The sequence below is a fragment of the Garra rufa genome, unplaced genomic scaffold (genome assembly GCF_049309525.1).
Source record: "Garra rufa unplaced genomic scaffold, GarRuf1.0 hap1_unplaced_003, whole genome shotgun sequence".
NCBI classification, from domain to species: domain Eukaryota; kingdom Metazoa; phylum Chordata; class Actinopteri; order Cypriniformes; family Cyprinidae; genus Garra; species Garra rufa.
The window spans coordinates 7,077,888-7,101,609 of record NW_027394278.1 but is presented as its reverse complement, the minus strand read 5'-3'; the positions used below and the strand labels follow the sequence as shown (position 1 = coordinate 7,101,609).

Sequence of the window (23,722 nt, the reverse complement as noted above, 5' to 3'; positions counted from 1 at the left end):
TTCCCTTAGGCATTAGTGCGCATGCGCACTAATCATAAATGGTGCTTTATAGAGGACGCACAAAAATAGTGAATAAAATCATTTATATTCAGGTTAAACGTAGGAAATAGCTTATACTGCATGTTAGCTTGCAAATTATACCCAAGGACATAATTTATTAAGCCATATGTCTTACTAACAAGAAACAATGCCTCTAACCACAGGTCACGTACGAAAAATAATGCCCAGTTTAAGCCATTCCACTCCACTGAAGGGGTGGAGCGGAAAAAATGAAAATAAATACGGCCTTTTAAAATTTAAATGTTCCAGCGATTTCATTCTGTCAACCCCTTAGAACACACCAAGAGCTAATTTCAGGAGTTTGCAAGCAGTTTAATTTAAAACGGAGAGAGCTGCCTTCAGCCCAGTAAGGGCTGGCTCAAACTGCGGCATCGGCATCTCGCAGCGGCACTTCCGGCGGCATGTCGAGATGCCGCTGCTAGATGCCGCTGCAGCGGCATCTCCGATGCCAGAGCTGTAGCGGCACCTGCCGCGAGAATCTAGCAGCGGCATAGCAGCGACATGCATCTCGCAGCGGAAGTGCCATCTGCAGATGCCGATGCCGCAGTTTCGGCAGCTCGCAGCGGCCTCTCTCCTTCAGCCAGTGTTTTCTGTTGTACTGACATGAGAGTCAAGTCTCCGAGCTCTCGGTCTGCGAACTACATCACTAAGCCTCTTTTAAAAGCATTTAAATAAAAACACTCCAGCGACTGTACACAATGTAAACAGAATATCATTTTAAAGAGCTATATTAAGCGCATATGAGCTGTTTTATGTGGTTTACGGATGAGCTTCGGGGCTGGCGTTTCTTCGTCCGTGTTCACAAAACTACATATTTTAAAGGCATTAAAAAAATATAAAATAAAAAAACACTCCAGCGATTGAACAATAATAGTAGATTAGTGTATTTAAAACGTTAAAATGCTTGCTTATTTGTGCTGCATTTTTGTGGAAACGAATAAGCTAGTAAAGACTGTTTCATGAAAATGGTCTCATCGTTTGAACCACGTTAGTTCAACAAAGTACGGCTGTTGTTAAAGACCTCACCAACTAATAACTTCTGCTATTTAACTGATTAGAGTTCTCGAAAAATGCAACTGTATTGAACAGAGCACCTAATCACTCATTTAATATTTTTTTCCCCTGTCATTTCGCTGTATTTTATGTTTGATTTAGCACGGGTTCCCTCTTACGTCATACTCCCTCTTATACTCCAAAGTTCCCTTAGGCATTAGTGCGCATGCGCACTAATCATAAATGGTGCTTTATAGAGGACGCACAAAAATAGTGAATAAAATCATTTATATTCAGGTTAAACGTAGGAAATAGCTTATACTGCATGTTAGCTTGCAAATTATACCCAAGGACATAATTTATTGAGCCATATGTCTTACTAACAAGAAACAATGCCTCTAACCACAGGTCACGTACGAAAAATAATGCCCAGTTTAAGCCATTCCACTCCACTGAAGGGGTGGAGCGGAAAAAATGAAAATAAATACGGCCTTTTAAAATTTAAATGTTCCAGCGATTTCATTCTGTCAACCCCTTAGAACACACCAAGAGCTAATTTCAGGAGTTTGCAAGCAGTTTAATTTAAAACGGAGAGAGCTGCCTTCAGCCAGTGTTTTCTGTTGTACTGACATGAGAGTCAAGTCTCCGAGCTCTCGGTCTGCGAACTACATCACTAAGCCTCTTTTAAAAGCATTTAAAAAAAAACACTCCAGCGACTGTACACAATGTAAACAGAATATCATTTTAAAGAGCTATATTAAGCGCATATGAGCTGTTTTATGTGGTTTACAGATGAGCTTCGGGGCTGGCGTTTCTTCGTCCGTGTTCACAAAACTACATATTTTAAAGGCATTAAAAATATATAAAATAAAAAAAAACACTCCAGCGATTGAACAATAATAGTAGATTAGTGTATTTAAAACGTTAAAATGCTTGCTTATTTGTGCTGCATTTTTGTGGAAACGAATAAGCTAGTAAAGACTGTTTCATGAATATGGTCTCATCGTTTGAACCACGTTAGATCAACAAAGTACGGCTGTTGTTAAAGACCTCACCAACTAATAACTTCTGCTATTTAACTGATTAGAGTTCTCAAAAAATGCAACTGTATTGAACAGAGCACCTAATCACTCATTTAATATTTTTTCCCCCTGTCATTTCGCTGTATTTTATGTTTGATTTAGCACGGGTTCCCTCTTACGTCATACTCCCTCTTATACTCCAAAGTTCCCTTAGGCATTTGTGCGCATGCGCACTAATCATAAATGGTGCTTTATAGAGGACGCACAAAAATAGTGGATAAAATCATTTATATTCAGGTTAAACGTAGGAAATAGCTTATACTGCATGTTAGCTTGCAAATTATACCCAAGGACATAATTTATTGAGCCATATGTCTTACTAACAAGAAACAATGCCTCTAACCACAGGTCACGTACGAAAAATAATGCCCAGTTTAAGCCATTCCACTCCACTGAAGGGGTGGAGCGAAAAAATGAAAATAAATACGGCCTTTTAAAATTTTAATGTTCCAGCGATTTCATTCTGTCAACCCCTTAGAACACACCAAGAGCTAATTTCAGGAGTTTGCAAGCAGTTTAATATAAAACGGAGAGAGCTGCCTTCAGCCAGTGTTTTCTGTTGTACTGACATGAGAGTCAAGGCTCCGAGCTCTCGGTCTGCGAACTACATCACTAAGCCACTTTTAAAAGCATTTAAATAAAAACACTCCAGCGACTGTACACACCCTTGTCAAAAAATCCTATTGGAATTTCAGTTTATCCTTTAGGATCTTAGTGGATTCTTAGAATCCTATTGGACTTTACGATTTATTTTAATGGAATTTCACTTTGTCCTGTAGGATTTTAGTGGATTTTTAGAATCCTATTGGACATTACGATTTATTTTAATGGAGTTTCACTTTGTCCTGTAGGATTTTAGTGGATTTTTAGAATCCTATTGGACATTACGATTTATTTTAATGGAATTTCACTTTGTCCTGTAGGATTTTAGTGGATTTTTAGAATCCTATTGGACATTACAATTCATTTTAATGGAATTTCACTTTGTCCTGTAGGATTTTAGTGGATTTTTAGAATCCTATTGGACATTACAATTCATTTTAATGGAATTTCACTTTGTCCTGTAGGGTTTTATTGGATTCTTAGAATCCTATTAAACATTACGATTTATTTTGGTAGAACTTCACTTTGTCCTGTAGGATTTTCCTTGATTTTTAGAATCTTATTGGACAGTGTTTTATTTAATGGGATTTCACTTTGTCCTGTATTTTATTGATTCATAGAAACTTAATGGGCATTGTCATTTTTAAACGAAATTTCACTTTGTCTTGTATGATCTTAGTTGATTCTGTTGATTAATTACTTTTTTAATTTTACTTTTTTAGAGTAACACTGCATGTTTGTGTGCACCTGTAACCCACAATAAATTGCAGCCTATATGAATACACACAAATATAAACACATAATATGTATTTATTGAAATTTATAATATTAAAGAAAGGCAAAGATAATATATATGATATTTCATAATGTTCGAATGAGTTAAATGTATTACATGTGATTAAGAATTCACAGAAATACGAACATCTACATACGGTATTGTCCTGACGCGGCCCCTTTAAGAAATCCGAATGTAGCGCGCCTGCAACTGTAGCGCTCATCATTTGAAAATAACGGTCGAAGAGGAAAAGCAGCGAGTGATTAACGGTGTTTAACTTGTTAAACTTTGATTTCAAACACGCCAAAAATGACGAAATAGTAACATTTATCTGGTCTGCATCCTAAACCAACAATATTGGGTGATCTTGGTGAGTTGTTGAACTCGTGTTTGATTGTATCTGCTGATTAGCACAGGAGTCTGCAGCTATGTGTCAAAAGCTATGAATCTGTGGTATTATTTATGATAGTCACATATGTTTATGCTACTAATTTTCATTGTATAAAACATTGGAGTAGTGACTGTTCTGCCACCATTTGTAGCTGTTTTAATTAATGTTGTGCTTTACGGCTTTGTAGCGTCACTATACTTTAAGTGCAAATAGCACACGTTGTTGGCAAAGACTATTAACACTAACTCCATCCACCAATGTGTGATTTGGATAGTGAACACTATAAAAGACAGCAGTCTTAATTTCTCCCTTTTCAAATATTTTAATAAAAATGAAGGAAATAATGTTGTGATGTGTATTTGCTTTGTCTTGAGAACAACAAAGTTGTTATTTTTCTTGTGAAGAAAAAAGGGTTACTACAGAAAAAAAGACATTAAGATTTAGAATTTAATTATTTTAGATTTAATCCTAACTATTATTAACTTAATCATTCAGCCCAGGATTTGCTGAATTAAACTACTGCTAATTTAGAAAAGACTGTTTAACCTTTTGTTATGTTATTTATTTATTTATTGTCACAGTAAAGAGTTATTTTTCTTTCCAACTTCTGGTGTCCTCTAAGTTTTATATCTACCTCCCTCACTCAAGTCTAGAACTGCTCCAGTATTTGCATTGGAGGACAATTGCTACACACACTGTGTGTGTGTGTGTGTGTGTGTGTGTGTGTGTGTGTGTGTGTGTGTGTGTGTGTGTGTGTGTGTGTGTGTGTGTGTGTGTTTCACTAAAGCTGTGTGCTGCACAAATCACCTCACATGTTGTTTACAATGTTATTGAACAAGGTGATGTAAACAGCAAACTGCAAATACTATTTGATAGTAAAACAAAAACAGTGGAAAAGTGCACTTTAGATTACAAAAAGAACAGGCATCCAATTTGATCCCATAAAAATCCCATAGAAACCATCCTACAGAATATTTATGTCTTGTCAAAAAATCCTAAAGGATTCCAATAAGAATTTTGTACAGGATTCTTATTGGAATTTCTATCATATTTTGGAACCATTCCTATAGGATTTTGATAGGAATATTCTTATAAGATTCTTATATATTCTGTAGGATCATTCCTAAAGGATTTTTTATGGGATCAAATTGGATGCTTGTTCATGTCTTTATGGGAACTTTTTATCTAAAGGTGAACTTTTCCACTGTTCTTGTTTTACTAACAAACAGTACTTGCAGTTTGCTGTTTACATCACCCTGATGTAGACATTGTTCATTCTATGTTGCTTATCAAAAAATCCTAAAGGATTCTGATAAGTAACTTGTACTGGATCTTATGTTGGAACTGTTTTTATAGGATTTCAATAGGAACAGTCTTACGATTCTTCTTGAAAGATGCTTTAAAACAGGATCCCATTAATATCCTGTAGAAATTATCCTACAGGATGTTTATGTCTTGTCCTATAGGAAAATCCTATAAAATAATTCCTAATGGAATCCTTTAGGAATGGTTCCAAAATATGATAGAAATTCTGATTTGAATCCTGTAGAGAATTCCTAGTGGAATCCTTTAGGATTTGTAGAGGATTCCTATTGGAATGTATATTAAGGTGAGTTAAAGTAAACTGCAAGACACTAAACTAATATAAACAATTAAAAAAGCGTACCGTTAGGATTCTTCAAAATTCTTGAAAGATGCTTTAAAATAAATCCCATTAAAATCCAGTAGAAATTATCCTACAGGATATTTATGTCTTGTCCTATAAGAAAATCCTATAAGATAATTCCTAATGGAATCCTTTAGGAACGGTTCCAAAATATGATAGAAATTCTAACTGGAATCCTGTAGAGAAATCCTATTGGAATCCTATGGGATTTTTTGACAAGGGCAATGTAAACAGATTATCATTTTAAAGAGCTATATTAAGCGCATATGAGCTGTTTTATGTGGTTTACGGATGAGCTTCGGGGCTGGCGTTTCTTCGTCCGTGTTCACAAAACTACATATTTTAAAGGCATTAAAAATATATAAAATAAAAAAAACACTCCAGCGATTGAACAATAATAGTAGATTAGTGTATTTAAAACGTTAAAATGCTTGCTTATATGTGCTGCATTTTTGTGGAAACGAATAAGCTAGTAAAGACTGTTTCATGAAAATGGTCTCATCGTTTGAACCACGTTAGTTCAACAAAGTACGGCTGTTGTTAAAGACCTCACCAACTAATAACTTCTGCTATTTAACTGATTAGAGTTCTCGAAAAATGCAACTGTATTGAACAGAGCACCTAATCACTCATTTAATATTTTTTTCCCCTGTCATTTTGCTGTATTTTATGTTTGATTTAGCACGGGTTCCCTCTTACGTCATACTCCCTCTTATACTCCAAAGTTCCCTTAGGCATTAGTGCGCATGCGCACTAATCATAAATGGTGCTTTATAGAGGACGCACAAAAATAGTGAATAAAATCATTTATATTCAGGTTAAACGTACACTGTAAAAAAAAAATCTCGTAAAAAAACGGTCAAATGACTGGCAGCTACGGCTGCCAAACAAAAACCGTAATATTACAGTAAAATATCTTAATTGAAATAAAGTGCAAAAACAATAATTTTACAGAAATTTTCATTAAAGCTTTTACAGAAAAAAAACATTATTTTACAGATTTTTCCTTGTTTCAATTACGATAATTTACTTTAATTTTACGGTTTTTGTTTGGCAGCCATAGCTGCCAGTCATTTGACCGTTTTTTACAGGACTTTTTTACAGTGTAAAACCCTTATTTTAATGATTTTTCCTTGTTTCAATTAGGATATTTTACTTTAATTTTACGGTTTTTGTTTGGCAGCCGTAGCTGCCAGTCATTTGACCGTTTTTTTACGGGACCTCTTTTACAGTGTAAAACCCTTATTTTACAGACTTTCCCCTTTTTTGGTTACAATATTTTACTTTAACTTTATGGTTTTTGTTTGGCAGCCGTAGCTGCCAGTCGTTTGACCATTTTTTTACAGTGTAAAACCCTTATTTGACAAACTTTACCTAGATTATTACAATGAAAGCACTAAATGTTCTACAGAGAAACACTGTTATTTTACAAATCATTACAATAAAAAACCTTCAATAAAGTGTCAAAGCATGCTCAAGGTGGAAAATTAACAGTTTTATTTAAAAGACAAAAAACAGTCTGCAGCACAAAGTCTGTGCAAATGCCATATAAAATTAATATTTTACATTTCAGCAATTTTTTAAAGAAATACAGCACAATTACATTAAAAGAACATGGGACAGTTTCATCAAAACGTTTAATTAAATATATGTTTAACTTAAAACTATTAGAAAATATTTCCTGATAATTCACTCTTCCACATGTAATCCAAGATGTTCATATCTTTCTTTCTTGAAGTCGAAAAGAAATTAAAGTTTTTGAGGAAAAGATTTCAGGATTTTTCTCCATATAGTGGACTTCAGTGGGATTAAGGTCAAGGATAAAGGTTTCAAAAGTTCAATACAGCTTTCAAAGGGCTTTACAAGTTCCCAGTGACCCTTATTCCTTGGATGGGATGATGTAGAGCCCTTTGAAGCTGCATTGACAATTAATTTTTAATTAATTTTGGACCTTCAACCCGTTGGCTCCCATCGAAATATGGAGAAAAATCCTGGAATGTTTTCCTCAAAAACCTTTTCGACAGAAAAAGAGACAGACAAGAGCATCTTAAATGACACAGGGGTGAGTAAATTATCAGCAGGAAATATTTGTATCAGAATTGAACTAGTCCTTTAGAACTGAATAAATACAAAACCAGTACATCTACAAAATTGTCAAGATTAACAATTTTATTAGTTTCAGATCAAAATTTAGATTACTGAATTTTTCATAACCAGTTATTCAGAGCTCCAAGGAGAAACTGAACTAAAAATGCATTTCTATCTCATCCACATCATTTTATCTTAATTCATGGGCATCATATACAGTGGTGTCCAAAATTATTAGAACACTAGTATTTTTACCAGCTAAAAATGATTTTAATTCAGTTATGTCTATCTTTTGCTGTAGTGTTTCAATTGGTAATTTTATTTTATATTTCTAAACATTAATTTTGCCATTAAATGTAATAATCCAGTAAGATTTTTGTTTGACAACAGCCAGTGCTCCAAACAGAGATCTGATTTTATCATCATCCATTCTGCACAGAATGACATGAAGAAACAGAACAAACTGAGACAGATTAAATCTAGAAGAACTGTGGCAACGTCTCCAAGATACTTCAAGAGACCCACCTGTAAACCTGAAAAACTATCTGCAAGTGCACCTTGTGCAAAAGCTGCTTTAAACACAAGATGATGGTCAAAAGAAGTTAATTGATGAAGAAAACATAACATTTTTGACATTTATGATATTTATCAACATTCTCATTTTACAGAATTTGTACACAAGTGCTTAAAACTTTTAACAGTACTGCTTTGCTGGTAGGTTTCTTTAAGCATCTTGGAGATGTTGCCACAGTTCTTCTGGATTTAGATGATGAGATTAGACCTCTGTGTGAAGCACTGTCTGTTTTCATACTCCTTGTGTCACTGATTATTATAATTAATGGCAAAATGAACACTTGAAAATGTAGACATATTTCATACTGACACACTATAGCAAATGATAGAAATAGTTAAGTTTAAACCATTAGTTAAGGCTAGTATACTAGTGTTCTAATAATTTTTGGCACCACTGTAGCTCTGATAATTAATGTAGTGTGAGAATAAGTAAAACCAAAACATACAACAAAAGGTCCATGACTCTGCACCAGAAGTGACAGACACACCAGATGAAGAGCAGTCCTCCTCCAAATGGTCAGTAATCAGCTGAATCAGCTGGGGGTAAAAAACCAAACAAAACAAATTGAAAAAAGATAAAAATAAAATTAAATTAAAAAACAGAAGAAAAATAATATGAACATTTCTAATGTTAGTGTGTCTTAATGTTAAGAATGACATGATGTAGAATCTTAATGTTAGAAATGAATACTTACTTCCTCTGAAGATCATGTAGAAGATTTTCATTCCCAAAACTTCAGGATCATAAGGGGGAAACACACACACAAGCAATCAATTACATTAAAATTTATTTGTTTGATAAAACACTATCTACTTACTGACAGACATGGGCTTGCAAAAATGTACTCACCAGCTCCAAACCAAATCTGCACAGCTGATCCAAAATCCTGGTTTACATCTAGTATTCTTCTCCATGGAGTCCAATGATCATGCTTTCACTCAGGTCCTCTCTCTGTCAGATGAGTTCACATAACAGTGTTCTCAGGTTACTCATTTTGAAGTTCTGTCACATTTTGTGAGTTTGATCTTAAAACTAGCATGGCTGCACGATATGACCATATTATTTCACAATAGTAATACATTACAGTATAGTTATTTATTATATTGTATTTCATTCAACATGCGATCAAAGTAGCAAATTAACGTTACAAACAATAGGACTAATACAAAGGCAAGTTAAGTACATTGAATGATTTTCTCTTTAGTGTTTGATTATAATTAAGAACGACTGCTGGTAACGTTAGGCTTAATTATACTGCTGTAACTTTAAGAACAAAATGTACAGATCCAGTAACTGACACCAACCGGGTTAGTTAATCTGGACTCAAAACATTAGCGACTGTATTTAGGTCAATTACATCTTAAGTAAACTGTCTGTATTTGACTATTCAAGTGAGGTGCAGATTTCTTTTACTTCATATATTCAGCAAGACATAAACATAATGTTATGTTACCGCCTAGCCGCACCTAACAGTATTAGCTCATACTAACAAAACACAGTAACACACACTGGTAGATATGATATGTAGATATGTAATCGCGATTAGTATATCACTTCAGTAAACTGTATCTTAATATAACTAACGTTACAGTCTATAGAACTTTATATAATAGTAAAGGGTACTTACCTTTTGCAGTTTGCATGATCTTTAGCTGCTGGAAAAAGTCCATATTCGCGTTTGTTTGTTCTCAATCTTCATTCCACAACCAAAACTCGCTCAAAATATGAATTAAACAGTCAGACGTAAAATAATCCACGTGAAAGCCGTTGCTTGAGGAGCGACCGAAGCAGACTGTCACTGACTGTACAAGAAGCCGATCAGCAGCATATTCAAATTTGACCGGGAAACGGCTCCCTACTAGTCATTGGCCAGAATAATTAATGGCAGCGATAATCAAACGCTCATTGGCTGTCGCCGGTACCGTCATAGATTGCGACTTGCAGTGTTTCCACCGGTAATGCGTGATTTAAAAAGGAAAAGCGCGTCAACTGAGCGATAGTGAAAGTGAATTCGGGATACTAGTGTTTTGAGCGTTTAACAACTTAAATGATGCCCTGCTCCTCAAACTACATTATTATCCTACTGTATATTCCACCAGAGAGGACTGCGACTACAAACGTATTGTCATTTGGACTACTGTGGTATTGCTTTTTGACTTGACTTCTGCAAATAAATTATACACTCGCTCTTTATTGGTTCTTTATAAAAATAAAAAATTTTTAATGCAATAGATTTTTAGTGCATGGTTACAGGATATGTGGATTTTAAGACTGATTTTCTATTTTATATATATTCTACTTCTGTTTTATTTAAAATTACAGAGTTTTAATGTAAAATACACCTTAAATATAAAACTAATAAGATTTACTTTCAAATTACAAAAAGAACATTAAATTGTTAGTATGGACATAAACCTTAATGAGCAACATTATTTAATTACAGATTGTTTTTGTAATTTTACATCAATATGTAAGTAGTTTAAGAAAACAGAAAAAATACTGTAAAAAATACAATAATTTTTTGTATAAAAAAATGAGAATTCCTGTAATTTGTCATTAATGGAGTAATACTTAAAATAACAATTAAGTTGTTAATTTACAGATATTGTTTGTAATTTTACAAAGTTTTTAACATAATTTAAAATAACACAAAAAATACTGTAAAAATAATACAGTATTTTTTCTGTATAAAAAAGAAAAAATACTGTAATTTGTCTTTAATGAAAAAGGACCTAAAATAACAGTCAAGTTGTTAGTTTACAGATATTGTTAGTAATCTTACTAAGTTTTGAATGTAACTTGAAATTACAGAAAACTACTGTAAAAAAGTTACAGTTATTTTCTGTAAAATTAGTTTTTTTTTTTAACAGTGTAGGAAATAGCTTATACTGCATGTTAGCTTGCAAATTATACCCAAGGACATAATTTATTAAGCCATATGTCTTACTAACAAGAAACAATGCCTCTAACCACAGGTCACGTACGAAAAATAATGCCCAGTTTAAGCCATTCCACTCCACTGAAGGGGTGGAGCGGAAAAAATGAAAATAAATACGGCCTTTTAAAATTTAAATGTTCCAGCGATTTCATTCTGTCAACCCCTTAGAACACACCAAGAGCTAATTTCAGGAGTTTGCAAGCAGTTTAATTTAAAACGGAGAGAGCTGCCTTCAGCCAGTGTTTTCTGTTGTACTGACATGAGAGTCAAGTCTCCGAGCTCTCGGTCTGCGAACTACATCACTAAGCCTCTTTTAAAAGCATTTAAATAAAAACACTCCAGCGACTGTACACAATGTAAACAGAATATCATTTTAAAGAGCTAAGCGCATATGAGCTGTTTTATGTGGTTTACGGATGAGCTTCGGGGCTGGCGTTTCTTCGTCCGTGTTCACAAAACTACATATTTTAAAGGCATTAAAAAAATATAAAATAAAAAAACACTCCAGCGATTGAACAATAATAGTAGATTAGTGTATTTAAAACGTTAAAATGCTTGCTTATTTGTGCTGCATTTTTGTGGAAACGAATAAGCTAGTAAAGACTGTTTCATGAATATGGTCTCATCGTTTGAACCACGTTAGATCAACAAAGTACGGCTGTTGTTAAAGACCTCACCAACTAATAACTTCTGCTATTTAACTGATTAGAGTTCTCAAAAAATGCAACTGTATTGAACAGAGCACCTAATCACTCATTTAATATTTTTTTCCCCTGTCATTTCGCTGTATTTTATGTTTGATTTAGCACGGGCTCCCTCTTACGTCATACTCCCTCTTATACTCCAAAGTTCCCTTAGGCATTTGTGCGCATGCGCACTAATCATAAATGGTGCTTAATAGAGGACGCACAAAAATAGTGGATAAAATCATTTATATTCAGGTTAAACGTAGGAAATAGCTTATACTGCATGTTAGCTTGCAAATTATACCCAAGGACATAATTTATTAAGCCATATGTCTTACTAACAAGAAACAAAGCCTCTAACCACAGGTCACGTACGAAAAATAATGCCCAGTTTAAGCCATTCCACTCCACTGAAGGGGTGGAGCGGAAAAAATGAAAATAAATACGGCCTTTTAAAATTTAAATGTTCCAGCGATTTCATTCTGTCAACCCCTTAGAACACACCAAGAGCTAATTTCAGGAGTTTGCAAGCAGTTTAATTTAAAACGGAGAGAGCTGCCTTCAGCCAGTGTTTTCTGTTGTACTGACATGAGAGTCAAGTCTCCGAGCTCTCGGTCTGCGAACTACATCACTAAGCCTCTTTTAAAAGCATTTAAATAAAAATACTCCAGCGACTGTACACAATAGGGCTTTTCACACTATGCTTAACCCCGGGTTATCTGCGTTCTAAACACCGCTTTTAACCCCGGGTAAAGACGCGTTTCACACCTGTAATTTGAAAGCGGTGTTAGCACCGCATTTTACCCCTGCATTTTACCACCGCAATGCGGTGCTAAGTTTGTTCAGTGTGAAACGGAGCGGTGTTTGCTTGTTGCTGCTGGACGCTTAGCAACAGACAGCCAATCAGAAATCAACAAGCATTACGTCAAGTCGCTAACAGGAAACGCACGTGGTGTAAACAGCAGCCGGTGAGAAGTAAGTTAACGTTAACGTCAAGAAGTTCAAAAGTAAGAAATGTCAAAAGACGGAAAGCGTGTGAACTGGAGTGATGAGGAGACTGTATTGTTTTTACAATTATGGTCAGAAAAAAATATTCAAGACAAATTCGACGGCACGGTCAGAAACAACCGAGTGTTTAAAGAACTGACTGAGAAATTAGCTGAGGCTGGGTATCAACGAACGCCCGGTCAGCTACGGGACAAACTGAAAAAAGCCAAAAAAGATTATAAAGCTGTGAAAGATAATAATGCCTGCTCTGGGGCAGAACGACAGACCTGTCCATTTTTTGATATTTTGGACCCAATTCTTAAAGATCGTCCAAGTGTCGAACCTACCATACTTGTTGACACTGCTGCCGACTTGGGTCCCGAGGAGGAGACAGAAGAACCTGATGACACAGGCCTACTGTCCAGCGAAAACGAACAAGATAAAGAGAATACTTCTGTCAGCGAGTAGTCATCCTCCTCCTCATCGGTAAGTATTTATTGTATTTGTTTAATAAATAGCATGGTTAAACTATAGTTTTTGCCGGAAACCCCTTAAAATGTGTTTGCCATTACTAAAATTACAAACCATTTTTTATTTGTTATAATACCATGGTTAATATTCAGATTACTAAAACCAATTATTAATTACTGTTCAAATGTTTTCAGATACATATATGTATTATATTAGTTATTGCTCATGGAAATATATTTCAATTTAGCAGGTATTAAAATTGTTTTTACATGTTTGGTGATTTGTTTGCCTTGAATTAAAATACATAAATAACTGTATAAACGTTTGGATGCATCAATATGCAATTTATTCATATTCCTGTGATGCATAGATGAATATTTAGCATAATTACCTCAGTGTCACATGACCTTTAAGAAGTCATTCTAATGATTTATCATTTATTGTTGTCATTTATGTTGGAAACAGTTGTGTAATTTAAATAATAATAATAATAATAAAAATTTAGCATTCTTTAATTAACATTTAAAAAGAGCATTTTAATCAGAAATGTTGCAATAAAATATTATTACTAACAATAATAAATAAGTAATAAATTACATTGCAGCATTACATGATTTATTGCTGTTAGCACAAAATCTATCATTTAAAATAGTTATTTGGTAACACACAAACTTATATTTGTTTTTCAGACATCAGGTGCATCAGCCAGCTCTGTTTCCAGGACACCCAAGAGAAGACGAAAAGCAGAAGACTTAGAAAACATCATGAAGCATTTCTGTGAGTATCAAGATGCAGCCAAAAAAGACTTTATGATGTGGGTCGAGCAACGAGAAGAGGCTGCTGAAAGAAGAGAAGAGAGGCGCCGTAGAGAAGATCGCGAACATGAGGAGAGACTCTTTGCCCTTTTAGGTCAAATGTTTCAACCACAAGAGCCACAAAACAATTCTCACACAAGAACCTACACATACATTTGAAAATAAGGGAACAGAGCCTGTAAGTGCTTTAAACAAATGTATTGTACATGTATTACAGTTTAAACATAGCAAATTTGTTACATAAAGATTGAACCCTGTTGGGCTAAAGTGAGTTGGAATGTCTAAATATGAAATTTGTTTAAATTGTAGTAAATCTTGTGTTTTATAAATTAATATAAATGTTGGTAACCATTTGGATTGCAAAAACAAAAAATGTATATTTAAATGTCATTTCTATTTCAGTTTAGCTTAAGATATTTTTCTTGTTACTTTTGTTAAACTGTTTGTCAAAGCTATAAATAAAATATATTTTAGTATTTACAACAATATTTACAAGGTATCTATATCCTGTTTCATCTCATGTCCGATTTGGTTATTTTATAACTCAAAATATTCAACAAAGGCATTGCGAACTACACATGCGTCATCATTGTCACTGCCAGTTTCACAAGCCTCAGCTGTTTGGTCCACCTCATTCATCAGGTGTGTGTCGAAGTCTTCTCCTGAAGATTCACACAGATTATGGAGAACACAACACGCAATCACTAAATTGGGTAGCTTTTGAATTCTGGTGTCGTTCCTTTTGAGGAGGATACGCCATCTGCCTTTTAATCTTCCAAAAGCATTTTCGACGACCATTCTTGCCCGGCTGTGGTGATAGTTGTATGCTCTTCTTCCTGGAGTTTGTAGTCTGTTGTCACTGAAAGGCTTCATCAGCCAGGTAAGCGCTGGGTATGCACTGTCTCCAAGAATAACAACAGGCACAGACTTTCCCCCAATTTGTCGCTGCACTTGAGGACACAGAAGTCCTTCGCTGCCTAGTTTGTAAAGCTGCGAGTTGACAAACACACGTGCGTCATGAACGCTTCCTGGAAATCCAAAGTTCACATTCATAAATTTGTATTGATGGTCAACAAATCCCTGAAGAACCACAGAGTGAAATCCTTTGCGATTGTAGTAGTCATTCTGGAATTCTTTTGGGCCCTGTATTGGAATGTGAGTGCCATCTACTGCACCAAAACAATGCGGAAAACCCCATCTGGTCTCGAAACCTTGTATGACTTCCAAAGCAGCATTTCCTTTTGGGATGTGAATTAGCTCTTTTGCGAGAACTTCCACAATGGCTGCACAGACCTGATAAAATAATAGATATGCACATAATAAATTTAATGGCCTATTTCTACTCTTCTATTCTTTAATATTTTCTTTCTCTACAATTTCAACTTTATTACTTAAACAGAGTACGATGTAGCCTAGGTAACACTTATAATTGAGGTTTCATTTTTTTATGTATTTTGTAATATTAACTGAGCAGTAGACTACCACAGAATTTATTAATAGATTTTTGTTAATAATAGTTTATGAAAAATGAATGAAAGTGCATTTGTTTTAACAAATGTATTAGTAAATGTTGAAATTGACAGTAGCACAGATATTAACTATCCTTTCTAAAGAACCTTGATGATAACAAACTGTTATCATGTTTATATTTTGTTTAATTTGTGATAATTAAAGAAACAATAAATAAATGAAACCAGTTAGCTTAAAGGCTATATCTCAGAAAGGTGAGTTAACCTATGCAGTACCTGCTTCATTGTTTTTATAAGATAGATAAGATTTTTTTAGCATCACTCGGTCTATTTCTAATCATTTAAATGTGTGTTATAATAGTTTACCTGGTGAACCACAGTGCAAACTGTGGAAATCCCAACTCCGAAGAGTTGGGCGATGGTCCTGTACTCAGCGTTGGTTGCTAGGCGCCACAATGTAATTGCGACTCTCCGTTCTGGATCAATAGCGTCTCGTAGAGAAGTGTTTGCTTTCTTAATGTGGTCTTTCAAAGCGTTTACTAAATACATAAACGTTGTTTGTGTCATGCGAAAATGGCGAATCCAGTCACTGTCAGTGAATGTGCCGTTTACAATGAAACGCCACCAGTGATGACTTCTGGGAGCGACCCATAATTTCCGAGATGAGGATGCGACTGTAAACAATGACGCTACTGTACACGTAAACACTAGTCTCTCGAAACTTAAAAGAAATTCAAATAAATGTTCATATACTTTGCTCCTTTGTTTCTTTCTCTTGTTATTTTGTCTTTGTCTTTTTGCCTTTGTGCGTCTCATGAGGCTAAAAACGGCTAAAGACCTATGCGGCGACATTTTTTTTAAACTGGTAGCATAACTGGAAGTGGCAGGTTTGCCTGCACCTTGCCGTACGTCCAATCAGGTACAGTAACACCGCAAATATGCAAATTAGAACGTAAACCCGAGGTTTAGGAATGTGCAGTGTGAAACATCTGTTAATGAATACCCAGGATTAACCGCTAACCCCAGGTTTAATATAAGCAGTGTGAAACATGATTACAGATAACCCAGGATTCCGTTTATCCGGGGTTTAGGATAACCCTGGGTTAACAATTTCAAGTGTGAAAAGCCCTAATGTAAACAGAATATCATTTTAAAGAGCTATATTAAGCGCATATGAGCTGTTTTATGTGGTTTACAGATGAGCTTCGGGGCTGGCGTTTCTTCGTCCGTGTTCACAAAACTACATATTTTAAAGGCATTAAAAATATATAAAATAAAAAAAAAAAACACTCCAGCGATTGAACAATAATAGTAGATTAGTGTATTTAAAACGTTAAAATGCTTGCTTATTTGTGCTGCATTTTTGTGGAAACGAATAAGCTAGTAAAGACTGTTTCATGAATATGGTCTCATCGTTTGAACCACGTTAGATCAACAAAGTAAGGCTGTTGTTAAAGACCTCACCAACTAATAACTTCTGCTATTTAACTGATTAGAGTTCTCAAAAAATGCAACTGTATTGAACAGAGCACCTAATCACTCATTTAATATTTTTTCCCCCTGTCATTTCGCTGTATTTTATGTTTGATTTAGCACGGGTTCCCTCTTACGTCATACTCCCTCTTATACTCCAAAGTTCCCTTAGGCATTTGTGCGCATGCGCACTAATCATAAATGGTGCTTTATAGAGGACGCACAAAAATAGTGGATAAAATCATTTATATTCAGGTTAAACGTAGGAAATAGCTTATACTGCATGTTAGCTTGCAAATTATACCCAAGGACATAATTTATTAAGCCATATGTCTTACTAACAAGAAACAATGCCTCTAACCACAGGTCACGTACGAAAAATAATGCCCAGTTTAAGCCATTCCACTCCACTGAAGGGGTGGAGCGGAAAAAATGAAAATAAATACGGCCTTTTAAAATTTAAATGTTCCAGCGATTTCATTCTGTCAACCCCTTAGAACACACCAAGAGCTAATTTCAGGAGTTTGCAAGCAGTTTAATTTAAAACGGAGAGAGCTGCCTTCAGCCAGTGTTTTCTGTTGTACTGACATGAGAGTCAAGTCTCCGAGCTCTCGGTCTGCGAACTACATCACTAAGCCTCTTTTAAAAGCATTTAAATAAAAACACTCCAGCGACTGTACACAATGTAAACAGAATATCATTTTAAAGAGCTATATTAAGCGCATATGAGCTGTTTTATGTGGTTTACGGATGAGCTTCGGGGCTGGCGTTTCTTCGTCCGTGTTCACAAAACTACATATTTTAAAGGCATTAAAAAAATATAAAATAAAAAAACACTCCAGCGATTGAACAATAATAGTAGATTAGTGTATTTAAAACGTTAAAATGCTTGCTTATTTGTGCTGCATTTTTGTGGAAACGAATAAGCTAGTAAAGACTGTTTCATGAAAATGGTCTCATCGTTTGAACCACGTTAGTTCAACAAAGTACGGCTGTTGTTAAAGACCTCACCAACTAATAACTTCTGCTATTTAACTGATTAGAGTTCTCGAAAAATGCAACTGTATTGAACAGAGCACCTAATCACTCATTTAATATTTTTTTTTCCCCTGTCATTTCGCTGTATTTTATGTTTGATTTAGCACGGGTTCCCTCTTACGTCATACTCCCTCTTATACTCCAAAGTTCCCTTAGGCATTTGTGCGCATGCGCACTAATCATAAATGGTGCTTTATAGAGGACGCACAAAAATAGTGGATAAAATCATTTATATTCAGGTTAAACGTAGGAAATAGCTTATACTGCATGTTAGCTTGCAAATTATACCCAAGGACATAATTTATTAAGCCATATGTCTTACTAACAAGAAACAATGCCTCTAACCACAGGTCACGTACGAAAAATAATGCCCAGTTTAAGCCATTCCACTCCACTGAAGGGGTGGAGCGGAAAAAATGAAAATAAATACGGCCTTTTAAAATTTAAATGTTCCAGCGATTTCATTCTGTCAACCCCTTAGAACACACCAAGAGCTAATTTCAGGAGTTTGCAAGCAGTTTAATTTAAAACGGAGAGAGCTGCCTTCAGCCAGTGTTTTCTGTTGTACTGACATGAGAGTCAAGTCTCCGAGCTCTCGGTCTGCGAACTACATCACTAAGCCTCTTTTAAAAGCATTTAAATAAAAACACTCCAGCGACTGTACACAATGTAAACAGAATATCATTTTAAAGAGCTATATTAAGCGCATATGAGCTGTTTTATGTGGTTTACGGATGAGCTTCGGGGCTGGCGTTTCTTCGTCTGTGTTCACAAAACTACATATTTTAAAGGCATTTGTAGTAAACGGGGCTCACGTCACCAATGACGCTGTGATTTTGGGTCACACGTCACTCAAGGTGCGTTTGTGAGTCTATCAGATGACCAATTCCCACCTCTCTGGGTTCAGTGTATCAGTCAAAGACTGTTAATTTGGCAATAGGTCAATAAATTGAGATTTGCACCCTGGAGGGAGTTGGTCAACTGATTTATCTAAAAGTTTGGTGGTTTAGCTAGCTAGTAGAGCCTTGAATCATCAACACAATGAAGACACAATTGTAATAAAATTAATGAAATTTATTAACAATAGATATGCAAGAGTAAATACAACACTAGTGATAAACCAATAAATGAATACACACTGCTAATAGATAATAGGCAACTAAATGTGAAAGAAGATACCAAATAAAAGTGTGGAAACTAACAAAATGGAATGAACGCAGAATGGCAGAATGCAATGCTGTTGAGCTGAAAGTAGCAATATAAGAGATTTCTATGGTAATGTTGTCTATGGGAAACCCACTTAATGGCTCTGGTAGGTTTAATGATAAATAACTGCGTATTTATCTCGGAACAAACAATATAGCTATCATTTGTAATGCTGACCACAAGTAAATGTTATCTAAACAGGTTAGAAAACATAGGCTGCAGGTATAAACTAAGCCAAGGTCTTTAGGAAAGAGGTTTGGTAAGTTTATAGTTACGTTCCACTTGGTCGGGTGATCAGTCCGGCGGCAGAGACGTCTTCCACTGGTGATGCGGTTTGCATATAGTGGGGAGGGCACAGAGTTGCGTTCCGGTAGCCGTCGAGGCGCTGACCTGGAGGATGCTGGACTTCTGTTGTGCCAAAGAGGGTCCTTAGGGCGTGGACCGGGCAGCTGGGTCAGATGGCTCTCCACAGGGTCCTTTGCAGCCGGGCTGCGTCGTTGAGGAGCCGTGTGGTTAAGGCAGTGTCTGCCAATGTGGAGGTCCTTTGCGGACTGGGCTGCGCTGCTTTCGGAGTGGCAAGAGTCAGACGGGGTCCGTCCCTGCTGGGTCCTTTGCAACTGAAGGGCAGCCGAATTCAATATAAAAGGTTTACTCAAGAGCTGAGCGGAACCTTAGCTGTCTTGAAGTCTCTTTCCTCGTCAGGCCAGAAACTCAGGACCTTGTATCTGTTAATGTCTCTTCCCTTGCGGGGCTCAGACTCAGAACGGTGTAACTGTTAATGTCTCTTCCCTTACGGGTCTTAGACGCAGTACAAGGAGTGTCTTTTCGGAGGCTACCTTTATCTCTTTTTGATGAGGAGGAGATTGGAATCTAGCGCCTCTCCATTCCAGGAATGTGATTGGCCACTTGTGTCTGAGGTGGCCATGGTGTTACCCGCCCTAGTGTGGAACTCATTTGCATATAGTAGAGTACAAAGTTAGACAGTGTCTTTTACAATTTACCCAATGCAACATTTCTTTACCAAACCTCTTTCAAATTGTTACCCACATTATGAGGAGCAAAAAGAGTCCAAACATGATAGAAAACTGTTGAACAATCACTTATTCATATCATAATATGTTAATACGCCTGCTTCTGTGAACTGTTAGGTTAACAGTCAATGGCCATCAACATACACTGTACTTTATCAAAGGGTGAAGTGAATCTGTTGCAGTTTACATCAATTTAAGGTCCCCAAACATATGTATGAATGGATTTGGATGGATCTTTGTGGCCTTCTTTGTTTCGGCCACTGCTGTTGCATCCTGAAGGAATTTTTATGGCAGTCATTCCCAAACCTTAGGATTGGAGAGGGTCAATCCGTAATCCAATGAGAAGTCCTCTCTTAGGTGGTCGTGGTTGCAGAAGGTCTCTCTTCCTGTTCTGTTAGAGGTGTCTGGTAGTTGTCTTGGCATCTTATCTGATGTTTCTGAACATTTGTTTATGTTCCTCAACCAAGATCCAATCACAGTGTGGCACATCTCCCTCCACCCTGGCAGATAGGGAAGGGGGCCTGCCATAAACTGACCCTTGGAATGCCATTTTGACCGTTGTTCACTACACATTAAAAAAATATAAAATAAAAAAAACACTCCAGCGATTGAACAATAATAGTAGATTAGTGTATTTAAAACGTTAAAATGCTTGCTTATTTGTGCTGCATTTTTGTGGAAACGAATAAGCTAGTAAAGACTGTTTCATGAAAATGGTCTCATCGTTTGAACCACGTTAGTTCAACAAAGTACGGCTGTTGTTAAAGACCTCACCAACTAATAACTTCTGCTATTTAACTGATTAGAGTTCTCGAAAAATGCAACTGTATTGAACAGAGCACCTAATCACTCATTTAATATTTTTTCCCCCTGTCATTTCGCTGTATTTTATGTTTGATTTAGCACGGGTTCCCTCTTACGTCATACTCCCTCTTATACTCCAAAGTTCCCTTAGGCATTTGTGCGCATGCGCACTAATCATAAATGGTGCTTTATAGAGGACGCACAAAAATAGTGGATAAAATCATTTATATTCAGGTTAAACGTAGGAAATAGCTTATACTGCATGTTAGCTTGCAAATTATACCCAAGGACATAATTTATTGAGCCATATGTCTTACTAACAAGAAACAATGCCTCTAACCACAGGTCACGTACGAAAAATAATGCCCAGTTTAAGCCATTCTACTCCACTGAAGGGGTGGAGCGAAAAAATGAAAATAAATACGGCCTTTTAAAATTTTAATGTTCCAGCGATTTCATTCTGTCAACCCCTTAGAACACACCAAGAGCTAATTTCAGGAGTTTGCAAGCAGTTTAATATAAAACGGAGAGAGCTGCCTTCAGCCAGTGTTTTCTGTTGTACTAACATGAGAGTCAAGGCTCCGAGCTCTCGGTCTGCGAACTACATCACTAAGCCACTTTTAAAAGCATTTAAATAAAAACACTCCAGCGACTGTACACAATGTAAACAGAATATCATTTTAAAGAGCTATATTAAGCGCATATGAGCTGTTTTATGTGGTTTACGGATGAGCTTCGGGGCTGGCGTTTCTTCGTCCGTGTTCACAAAACTACATATTTTAAAGGCATTAAAAAAATATAAAATAAAAAAAACACTCCAGCGATTGAACAATAATAGTAGATTAGTGTATTTAAAACGTTAAAATGCTTGCTTATTTGTGCTGCATTTTTGTGGAAACGAATAAGCTAGTAAAGACTGTTTCATGAAAATGGTCTCATCGTTTGAACCACGTTAGTTCAACAAAGTACGGCTGTTGTTAAAGACCTCACCAACTAATAACTTCTGCTATTTAACTGATTAGAGTTCTCGAAAAATGCAACTGTATTGAACAGAGCATCTAATCACTCATTTAATATTTTTTTCCCCTGTCATTTCGCTGTATTTTATGTTTGATTTAGCACGGGTTCCCTCTTACGTCATACTCCCTCTTATACTCCAAAGTTCCCTTAGGCATTAGTGCGCATGCGCACTAATCATAAATGGTGCTTTATAGAGGACGCACAAAAATAGTGAATAAAATCATTTATATTCAGGTTAAACGTAGGAAATAGCTTATACTGCATGTTAGCTTGCAAATTATACCCAAGGACATAATTTATTAAGCCATATGTCTTACTAACAAGAAACAATGCCTCTAACCACAGGTCACGTACGAAAAATAATGCCCAGTTTAAGCCATTCCACTCCACTGAAGGGGTGGAGCGGAAAAAATGAAAATAAATACGGCCTTTTAAAATTTAAATGTTCCAGCGATTTCATTCTGTCAACCCCTTAGAACACACCAAGAGCTAATTTCAGGAGTTTGCAAGCAGTTTAATTTAAAACGGAGAGAGCTGCCTTCAGCCAGTGTTTTCTGTTGTACTGACATGAGAGTCAAGTCTCCGAGCTCTCGGTCTGCGAACTACATCACTAAGCCTCTTTTAAAAGCATTTAAATAAAAACACTCCAGCGACTGTACACAATGTAAACAGAATATCATTTTAAAGAGCTATATTAAGCGCATATGAGCTGTTTTATGTGGTTTACGGATGAGCTTCGGGGCTGGCGTTTCTTCGTCCGTGTTCACAAAACTACATATTTTAAAGGCATTAAAAAAATATAAAATAAAAAAACACTCCAGCGATTGAACAATAATAGTAGATTAGTGTATTTAAAACGTTAAAATGCTTGCTTATTTGTGCTGCATTTTTGTGGAAACGAATAAGCTAGTAAAGACTGTTTCATGAAAATGGTCTCATCGTTTGAACCACGTTAGTTCAACAAAGTACGGCTGTTGTTAAAGACCTCACCAACTAATAACTTCTGCTATTTAACTGATTAGAGTTCTCGAAAAATGCAACTGTATTGAACAGAGCACCTAATCACTCATTTAATATTTTTTCCCCCTGTCATTTCGCTGTATTTTATGTTTGATTTAGCACGGGCTCCCTCTTACGTCATACTCCCTATTATACTCCAAAGTTCCCTTAGGCATTTGTGCGCATGCGCACTAATCATAAATGGTGCTTTATAGAGGACGCACAAAAATAGTGGATAAAATCATTTATATTCAGGTTAAACGTAGGAAATAGCTTATACTGCATGTTAGCTTGCAAATTATACCCAAGGACATAATTTATTAAGCCATATGTCTTACTAACAAGAAACAATGCCTCTAACCACAGGTCACGTACGAAAAATAATGCCCAGTTTAAGCCATTCCACTCCACTGAAGGGGTGGAGCGGAAAAAATGAAAATAAATACGGCCTTTTAAAATTTAAATGTTCCAGCGATTTCATTCTGTCAACCCCTTAGAACACACCAAGAGCTAATTTCAGGAGTTTGCAAGCAGTTTTGGAGAGAGCTGCCTT

General features: G+C 35.9%; 1 protein-coding gene across 1 annotated transcript; it reads right to left on the bottom strand.

Moving 5' to 3' along the window:
* Positions 1 to 14,666: 14,666 nt before the first annotated feature.
* Positions 14,667 to 16,147, bottom strand: LOC141309778 (uncharacterized). The gene is made up of 2 exons (XM_073832557.1): positions 15,965 to 16,147; positions 14,667 to 15,422 (listed from the first exon to the last, which is right to left on the bottom strand). Exons 1-2 carry the CDS (start codon positions 16,145 to 16,147, stop codon positions 14,667 to 14,669), a joined length of 939 nt encoding a protein of 312 aa, XP_073688658.1.
* Positions 16,148 to 23,722: the final 7,575 nt, after the last annotated feature.